The 10073-nt window shown below is 38.0% G+C and overlaps 1 protein-coding gene across 1 annotated transcript; it reads left to right on the top strand.

Annotated features, from left to right (window-relative positions):
- Positions 1-5486: 5486 nt before the first annotated feature.
- LOC132179792 (WAT1-related protein At1g68170-like) lies at positions 5487-7992 on the top strand. The gene is made up of 7 exons (XM_059592569.2): positions 5487-5680; positions 5763-5825; positions 5897-6013; positions 6132-6378; positions 7094-7252; positions 7339-7490; positions 7568-7992. The coding sequence occupies exons 1-7, from the start codon at positions 5487-5489 to the stop codon at positions 7803-7805; spliced, it is 1170 nt and encodes a 389-aa protein (XP_059448552.1). The 3' UTR covers positions 7806-7992.
- Positions 7993-10073: the final 2081 nt, after the last annotated feature.

The following is a 10073-nucleotide window of genomic DNA, read 5'->3' as shown; positions in this document are numbered from 1 at the left end:
CCAGGAACCTCAGAAATGGGCATGGCAGCAATTGGCTGAACTTCTAGTGGCCTTGCATAGCTATATCCGAGGGCGTTCTCGAAGTCCCCCAGCAAACGAACCCTCTATTTGGAGGGAAAGTTTTTCTTCGAGTCACCAATGACCTCGGTGAACATGCCCAGGAAGGTGGGAGGCTTACTCGACCCCGAACTAGCTTTGGATCTCTCGGACTTTTTCCACTTCAAAGGTGGGACATCCGGATCCTCGGGTTCATCCACTAGCCTCAGCGGAGTTGGAAAGGCTTGGTGTTTGACCGGTGCAGGAATTCTTGGGGAAGCTTCGGTCACCTTCCTTTTGCCCTTCTCTGTGGTAGACTTCCTAGAAGGCTTGTCGACCTTGTCTTTGCCTCTTCTGGCAACATCTCCCCTCGGAGGCTCCGCCACTTTCTCAACTCTCCTCAGAGCCTCGGCAACTATCCTCCTCGAAGCCTCGGGAGCTACCCTATTCCTCGATGGAGCGGCGCTACCCGACCCTCCAGCTGGGGGGTACACCAAGTATTTCTCCAAGTTGATCGTGGTGGCCAGGACATCAAAGTCCATTAACTTCTCGTTTTTCCTCGCCCGAATGAATTCCAGGATCGTTTCAACTCGATCCTCTTCCTCCTCGGTCAAGACAAGATCCTCTTGTCCTGCTAAGAATTATTGTCAGCCGAAGATTTACTTGTTAAAAAAAAAAAAATTACCTTCAGCTGAAGGAACCCTTATTTCCCGAGGTACCTTCAAACCTTCTACACCCTCTAAAGGTGAAAACTCCTAGTGCCCCGAAGCATAGAAGAAGGAATTCTACCACTTCTTGTTGCTAGAGAAGGTGGTTCGTAAGTGGATGAACTTCACCTTCTTTCTGACTTGGAAGGTGAAGAGTACATCGGATCAAGGATTCTTGGTGAGCCGATACACCTTCAGAAACTCCCGAACAGTTTGGGAGTGTTTCTCCCCAAGAACGCGTGGCCATAGGACCACGAAGGCACAAAAGTACCTCGAACCGTTCGGCACAATCTGATGAGGAGCTAGGTTGAGATAATTGAGTAATTCTCGAATAATTCTCGGGAAAGGAAGCTTGAAACCAGTTCTAAACATGGCTTTGTAGAGGTATACCTCGTCCTCCTCGGTACCTCCACTGCCTCGGTTTGCTCTTCATCAAAGTGCAAACTGACCGATTGAGGAATGAAGCAAGACCTTCTAATCCAAGATTCATCGGCTTTCATCAGGCTGGCTTTCCACAGAGCCAGATATAAGTTCCCCAGACCGTTGGAGTCCCACCCTTCATTGCGACCGATGAGGTAAAGAAACTCGGGAAATAAAGATCGAGAAATGCACGGGTAATCACTTTGAATTTGTAAGTGGGTCACGCTTAACCGAAGATGATCAACCGTGGGTTCAATGAGAGGAAGAATGAAATTTAGGTAGTCAAGAACTGGGCTAGTTAAATCGACGAAAGGATCGGTAGATGGCACCGATCTGACCGAGACTCTGATGAATACCACTCTAAAAAAGTAGTATTGATGGAAATGGTTAGAGTGGAAGCAAGCCAGGGAGAAAGAAAGGAGTTGCAGAACGCTTAGGAAGGACGAAAATGGAGAGCTCTGAGAAGGCAAGAGTTTTCTAAAAGTGAAATGAAGAAATGAGGAGGAAGGTGCATTTTATAAAGGGTTTTGCAAAATACACTCAAGTAGAAAGAGAAAGGGGCGGCAGTGAGCATTAAAACCCCAGGGTTCTAAGGTTCCTCGAGAAGGGGCGTGCCTCGATCCACTAAAACCACCTGAAAGCCGACACGTGGTGGACACGCAAGCTGTCCATCACTCGGGAAGACCAATGGTCTCGAAGATTGTTGACTTGGGAAGACCAACAGCCTCCAGACTATTAGCTTGGGAAGTTCAATAGGGAAAATTTTCCCTCGAAAAATTATTTCAAATTTTGGAAGACCAATCAAAGAAAATCCTTATCCTAAGGTTTGGTCGGTAACCGATCCATTTTGAAGAACAAGAAATTTTCATATTCACTCGGACAAGGAAATTGGAGGTAATTGTTGGGTAATAGATTGGCCACTTTAAAGCCCAACAGGCCTCTAGGCCCAGTCCAGTATGCAAGTCCACTAAAGGCAGGCCAGGCCGAGACATAGGCGGCCCAGACCGAGGGCAGGACAGTCTTTTCACCGAGGGTACAATAGTCCTTCGGCAAGTGAAGGAAACCCACGTTTACTAATGAACGTGGGATGCGCCTAGTGCCCAAGCTAAAGCCCCACATTCACCAGAACGAGGCCAAACTGTTAGTGCCAAACCGAGACACGTGTACCCGTGGATAACTCAGGTACCCACATCCAACACAAGCGTGGCCGAGCCACCCACTAACATACTCCACGATCTCATGATCGTGGAGTAACCCTCAACCCACGATCCACTTTGCCAGCATTGCGCATGTGGATCCTCGGGAACGTGGGGCCAAGAATTCCAGGACGACAACTGCTACCTGATGTTTATAAAAGGGAAGCTCCAAATCATTATTTGATAATCACAATTCTCTCTCAAGTTCTCATTGTGCATTTGCTCTCCTTATCTCAAAACAAACACTGACTTAGGCATTGGAGCTATCCCCATCGGCACACCCCGGCAATTCTTATCATATTTTCTTATTTTGCAGATAGACGACCTCTCGGATTTCGTGCCATGTCACTCCTCGAAAAGCTGTCATCAACAATATATATATATATATATATATATATATATATATATAGAATTAAATTTTCCAAAGTAGTGCCAACATTAATAATAAACAAAAAATGGTGATCATTTGATCATTTAGCGGGGTTTCGACAAGTGTGTAAGGTCAAATGATCACCATTTTTTGTTTATTATTAATGTTGGCACTACTTTGGAAAATTTAAGTCTAAAACGTCATTGAGATCGAACTCAATTTCAAAATTGTTTTGTATTCTTAAAAAGTAGTGTCTTTTAGACTTTTAGTGATATAGACTGTACATATTGACTAGTTTTCAAGCCGGTATTATCACAAAAGGCCTTCTCATGTTGTACTGCTTCAAATGGGTTTTCAAGGTAACCAATTGGCTTATCTCACATGTTTTATATATTTAAAAAAGAGAAATCTTTTGATGTTTTTGGAGTGTCGGTATAAGTCTTGGAATGGGTTTTATTCCCATTACTGTCATTAGTATTCAAGGGTAGCTCAATTAGTTAGGTGACTACGTCTTATGAAGTAGAAGTCACTAATTCGAATTCCTCTCTCCTTCCTCTGGTGTGGATATGTCAATAATAATAATAATAATAATAATAATAGTAATAATAATAATAATTTCCTTTGAATAATGCTACTCATCATCCCATTTATTATGCACATTTTATATTAATTGATGTGCCATATTTTAAGTAAATTTTTTGAAGTGATTGGTATAAAAAGTCATTTAAAACATGCATAAAATGAGTCCTATGATAAATGAAGGTGAAGAATACCATTACTCTTTTCAGTTTTCTTTTGATTGAGGTGTAAAAATTGGAGGTTCAATGTTTCATTATTATTTTATTTATGTTAGGCATTATCGCAATTCTTTTTGAATGTAAATCCATATCTACAGAAAATTATGGAGTTATCTCTTCACCATTGCATAGTATATAATGTTAATATGGGGAATGTTCTGTTTTCTCAAAAACATGTGAGAGAAATAAGGGTCAGTTTATTTTTTGCTATTTTTTTTTGAAAATAATATTCACCTAGGATAAGGAGGACACTAGAAACACCTAGTATTTCCCTTTTAAATATTAAAGTGGTACTGATTTCATGAACTCTACTAAGTAAGAGATTTATTATCTTTATTTTCTTTTGTAGAAGTTCAACTCAAGCCCATTAACGATTTCTTAAAAAAAAAAAAAATCTTTAATTAGAAGTTCAAAGTTAATAGAGATGAAACGAACCCTAAATCAAGTGAATTTCAAGTAAGAGAATTCAAGGGCCAAGATCATAAGAGAAAGTTCTTTGGAAAGTTGAGCAAACAAAATCCTACCAGCCCTAATAAATCGTGTTGTCATGCTAGAGGGAAGATCTTCATTCAAATATATATATATATATATATATATATATATATATCAATTTGGAAAAAAAACCTGTACAGTGAAAGATTGACAACGGTTGAATTGAACAAATTGATTTTGCAGAAGGCCCAACTTTTTTCCCCAACAAAAGTCCAACTTTTACCTTTTATTTTTTTTCTTGATTCATTGTGATTTCCAAAATACATTAAATTAATACTGGTTGGAAAATCTCAGTGATATGAGAGAATGAGTAGATGGTTGTTTAATTTTAGTCGTACATCAATTATTGAAATTCCTTTTTATGTGAAATGATTGTTTTGTTTAACTGCTTGATTTTTCAGTTAGATAGAATCATATTTATTTGATGAATCTTAGAAACCTTTCTTTTTTTCTTTTTTTTTAATCAATTTCCTTCTCGATTACATATATATAATTTTCTTTTCTCGATTAATAATTTTAGTTTTTATTACGGAAGTTCATAGCTGTGGATTCAACTCTGTTAAGCACTAAAATCCAGCATAATTTTACCTCCAACTATGCATTGTTCAATAATTGAGATTTCATTTTATTAATCTAATAAATAAAAAAGGACAAATATTTTATATAACAACTTTGAGTCTTAAAATTATAAACTGAAAATAAGACAAAGCACGACGACAGATGATCATAAATGGAGAAAAGCGGTCTAGTTAGGCACCCTTATTTTCTATGAACTCAAAACTTATTTTAACACTCGAGAAAAGCGGTCTTAGATACTTCGGAAAATGGAGAAAAAGGTGGGCACAATTAAATGCATAAGACCTGAGTAATGCTCCTCTTTAAGCTCATTTTGTATTGGATGATGTGTTGTATTTATGTACACCACTTAAAAAAGTTATATATTACTTAAAATATACAACACCAATTAATGTGAATAATAAGGGAGTCTTTTTTACGGGACGTGGTGTAAAACTTTTCTTTACAGTCTTCAATATAAATTTGACACACTAAGTAAAAATATCAAATATAATAAAAACGAAAATATTGTATCTTTAATTCAAATCAATCACATAAACTTTTTCAGTTGTTATAATCCAATGCCCACTACCTGCTAGTAGTTTTATCAATAGGTATTTTTGTATATAAAGTATTTTCTCAAGAGAATAAACATGAAGATGACGTGGATTAAATGAAATCTTACCAAAAGCACTATATATGATTCGTGAAAAGAGGAAATACCCAGGAGGGAGGGATTGGAAAATTGTAAAGAGGGAAACGTAGGTGATGACGTGGGAAATGGCAGCCATGGTGAAAAGTTGTTCTACAATAAATACCCTTCAATTCACTCCCCACGAGAAAGCTTTCACGCCCATCACTCCCACGAGAAATCTTTGTTCGATTATATTGTGGGTTGGCAATTGGCAAGGCGATGGAAGGCATATGTAAAGCAATGCATGGGGTGAAGGCTGGGATGTTAATGGTGGTGGTTCAATTTGCATTTGCTGGGGTCAATGTGTTCTACAAACTGGCCTCCAATGATGGAATGAGCTTGAGGGTTGTTATCGCCTACCGCTTCATTTTCGGAACCGTTTTCGTTCTTCCAATCGCTCTGGTTTTCGAGAGGTACATATTCACGCTACTCTTTCATCTCTTTTTCAATCATGTATAGTTTTTCCATTTATGTTTAATGCATATACGTAAACAGGAAAAAAAGGCCGAAGCTGAGTTGGGTAGTGCTCTTCCAAGCATTTTTGTGTGGGCTATTTGGGTAAGTTTGCATAATAATTCTCCGATTCATTATGAGCAATATAAGTGACACCGGTAGCTAATTCATTGCAGGGGATCATTAGCTCAAAACTTGTATATTGAGAGCCTATACCTAACGTCGGTAACATTTGCTTCGGCCCTCACTAATCTAATTCCGGCGATTACCTTCATCCTCGCAGTCTTGTTCGGGTACCTCTCTCTTTCTCGCTTGCTCGCTCTCATAAATTTAAAATGTTGTTTAATTAATTAATACATTCATTGAGTGGAAAATGGTTAATTGTGAAAAAAAAAAAAAAATTGTGAACAGGCTAGAGAAGCTGAATGTGGGGACAAGAGTAGGGAAGGCAAAAGTGTTGGGAACATTAATTGGAATAGGTGGGGCGATGGTGCTGACTTTCTATAAAGGCGCAGAAATTGAGATTTGGTCTTCTCATGTTAACCTTTTGCATCACCCACAAAATCAAACTCACCCTAAAGGATCCGAAAATCACGTTTTGGGTTGTTTATTGGCAGTAGGAAGTTGTTCCTCTTTTGCCCTCTGGTTAATCATTCAGGTGGGTTATACAAATCTTTTTCTTTTTTCCAAATTCACTTTCTTGCGTCAAATTTATGATATTCTGTTGAAATTTGTGGGAAAAACTAAAATATGGGAATGATAGCAGAAGCAAGATAGAGAAAAGATGGACAAAGAATTTACGAGTGGTTTGATGTTAGACACTTACGTTCACCACTTTGAATAGCCTCTAGGACTACATTGTGCTCTCGTTAACTTGATTGTTTATATCCCTATTTATTGTTGTATAAGACGACCTATACAATTAAACTTAAATTGACTATACAATGAAATATAAATTAATGATAATAACTTTTATAGGAACTTGACACAAATAAAGTTTTTTGTGCCTTTCATTAAGAATATGACACATCGGCGTGGAACAATAAAAGTGAATGGATAAAGATTTAGTAATTTTAAACCACTCACTTTTGTTGTTACATGTTGATAAGCTAGCTAGGCACAAAAGACTTAATTTGTGTCAAATCCCTATAAAAGTTATTCTTTAAATCAATATAAAATCAAAATATATTTTATTCAAGAAAAATGGCGTGACAGTCCCAAGTGAATTAGTGGTTGGAGTGCCACGTCAACGTTATAAGTTAGATAATTGTATGATAAAAATATAGTATTTAGGTGATTTGTTTGATTGGAGCATTGTTTTAGTTTGCATTTTGTGTGAAAAGAGTACTAAATGAATGGTAGAAAACATACAGACTAAAATGAGTGAGAAATATCCATGTCAATTCTCAAGCACAGCTCTGATGTGTGTGATGGGAGCAATCCAAGCTGTTGTTTTTGCTCTTTGCATGGAGAGGGATTGGAGTCAGTGGAGGCTAGGGTGGAACATCAGGCTTCTTACAGTGTCTTATACAGTACGTACTCTTTTTTTTTTTCTTTTTTTTTTTTTGTTCTTTTTTATTTATTTTTATTTCTTGGACTTCAATTAAATGTGTTGTAGGGAGTAGTGGGTTCAGGATTAATGGTGACTTTGATTGCGTGGTGCGTACGCATGAGAGGCCCTTTGTTTGTCTCAGTCTTCAACCCTCTAATGCTTGTTTTAGTTGCCATCATGGGCTCTTTGCTACTCGACGAAAAGTTGCACCTTGGAAGGTATATATATATCACTTCTTTTTAACCAACTATTGAATCAACAAGACATAATTATGATTTGGTGTTTAAAATGACAGCATATTAGGAGCCGCGTTGATTGTTTGCGGGTTATACGTGGTGCTGTGGGGTAAAGGCAAGGAGATGAAAAAGAATACACAACCTGAACCACCACCCTCAAACACCTCCCCAGACTCCTCTGAGTTGGTCGATATTGCTATCCACCCTCCAACGGAACTAAACGTCATCGTTTCTGCAACTACGACTGCTAGACCACTTCACCTCTCAGGCTCTCATGATGCCCCGGCCAAAATTTAGTTTGAATCTTGTACATTTTTAGTTAAATTGCACCATTTTTGTCATCTTAACATTCATTAGTGCTGGCCTCTAGAGAAGATGAACCTGATGAGGATAAGAAACAACATCGATGATCCTTCTGATAAACATAAACACCCATTGTGATAATGTTTTGTAGCGGTTAAGTTATCATATGTACAACATGTGTTGATAAGGTTGTAAACATTATGATTGAATGAACAACATTGATCCCTGATTCTAGCGGAGTTAGTCATGTGTTTTTTTTAGAAAGTCTCATCTTATTCATTTCTGATGAAATAATCTAGAGCATTAAACTATAAATAGAAAGAGCAATTTGCTCTAAAAGTACAATATCCTCGATACTACTAGAGATGATCTCCTCCATCCAAATTCTATGAGTTATTACATTTACCGCCACCTTTGTAAGTCCATGACCCGCCGCATTCGCTCCTCGTTTTACATGTTCGACATTCCATCTTCTGAAAATAGGTAGCACAATATGAATGTCTTCCATTATATGTTCGTAACGACACCACTGTGGTCCATTAGCTTCGATTGCTTGGACGACTTGCTTAGAATCTCCTTCCAATATAATCTCCTGTAGCCGCATATCACGGCAGAATTCCAACGCACATAATGCCCCCATTACTTCTACAATTACTGGGTTGGGGCAGCCGTCCTGGGTTTGGCTTAAAGCTGCTATGGCCTTCCCCATATAGTCCCTGACAATAACTCCCACACCTATCTGTTTATGCTCAGTCTTCAAAGCCACGTCCCATTTTGCTTTATACTTGCCACAGGGAGAAGCGAGGCATCCAAGTTATCACGTTGTCAACTGCTGTACAAGGGTCAAACTATTAGGAAACTAATCCTATTTACCAAGACCCGTGAGATGCGAAAATTAAGAAGAATGCAGAATAACAAAGATTAGGCAATCATACAGGACATAAAGATTTTAAGTGGTTCGGTCTAACCTGCTTGCATCCACAGTCAGTGACAACCCGGAGAAAAATCCACTATCAAAAAATGAGTACAAGAGAGTAACAGGGAGATAAAATCACTCAAACCCAAAGCCCCAAATACACTCAATTCTCACTTTGCCAAAAGGAGAATAATAACAAAAGGAAAAAGGAAAAAAAAAAAAAAAAAACTCTCTTTGATTCTCTAACTTTTCTCTATTGTTGGGACACCAAAACACAAAGCAATTTTTACTTTGTTTTGCTCTACTGCCGCACAACACCTTGCCTTTATATAGATGCACATAGTCAGTGATGAGTGCCAAATATTGTATATATGGGCCCCTTAACTTAAGTTTGTTAATCTCTTAGTTGTGTTAATTTATGATGTTTTTGGTTAGTTTTGGTGTTTTAGTGATTTGCAGGTCGTTAAGAGGAAAATGCGGCTTTAAGGTGATATTTGCAACTCATTCCATTAATTCTGAGGCTTAAGACACTTCATGGAGCATTGGCAGCAAATAAGATTGAGCGATGATCCGCACCCGACGAGTCCCACTAAAAAGGTCATATCTAGAGTTATATAGCTCGGATTGAGGTGATCTTGGTGTCATTGGAAAGCTAACTCAAAGATCTACAAAGTCATTTTTCACAAGAGTGGGTTAATTCCAACTGAAAGTGCGCTCGAGCGCACGTTTAATGCGATCGAGCGCACTCGCACCCTGTGCAACAGGAAACTTGTTGCACGAGTGCGATCGAGCGCACTCAGCCTTCTTGGCAGTGCTGAAACCCTAGAATTAACTTATAAATATTATTCTTTTTCATTGTAAACGGACAGAGACGCCCCGGGGGCGCCGTTCTTGGTCATTTTTCATGTTTTCTGGGTTTTTCTAGCTTGAAACTCGAATTCTTTTGTAAGTTTTTAATTTTAATGAAGTAATTTAGTTTCTTTATGATTTCTTTTGTCATGAGAGGCTAAATCTTCAACGAAGGTTGAAGATGAAGCCTCGCCATTGATTAGTTTTATATTTTTATGTTTCGTTTGTACAAATTCGTCGTTTAATGTACTGTATGTTCGCTTCAATTCAATTGTGTGACAAAATTGTGATTGATTGTTGTTTATAAATCGTGAAAACGTTGGATATTCGTTGTGTTTCATCCAACGGATACATCAAATGATTTGATTGAGACTTATATCCATTGTGATTTATGGATACAGTAGATGATTTGATCTCAATTGGATATTCGTTGTGATTTGTAATAGAGATGGATTCATCGCATGATTCAATTGGTTTATAAAAAAACAATAGAACAT

The sequence above is a fragment of the Corylus avellana genome, chromosome 4 (genome assembly GCF_965113065.1).
Source record: "Corylus avellana chromosome 4, dhCorAvel1.hap1.2, whole genome shotgun sequence".
NCBI classification, from domain to species: domain Eukaryota; kingdom Viridiplantae; phylum Streptophyta; class Magnoliopsida; order Fagales; family Betulaceae; genus Corylus; species Corylus avellana.
The sequence above is the reverse complement of the archived record's forward strand: the minus strand, read 5'-3'. Positions and strand labels throughout refer to the sequence as shown.

Coding starts and splice junctions, on each gene's coding strand:
- LOC132179792 (XM_059592569.2), top strand. CDS start 5,487: ATGGAAGGCATATGTAAAGCAATGCATGGGGTGAAGGCTGGGATGTTA. Junction 5,826..5,896: donor TTTTTGTGTGGGCTATTTGG/GTAAGTTTGCAT, acceptor AATTCATTGCAG/GGGATCATTAGCTCAAAACT. Junction 7,491..7,567: donor GAAAAGTTGCACCTTGGAAG/GTATATATATAT, acceptor TTAAAATGACAG/CATATTAGGAGCCGCGTTGA.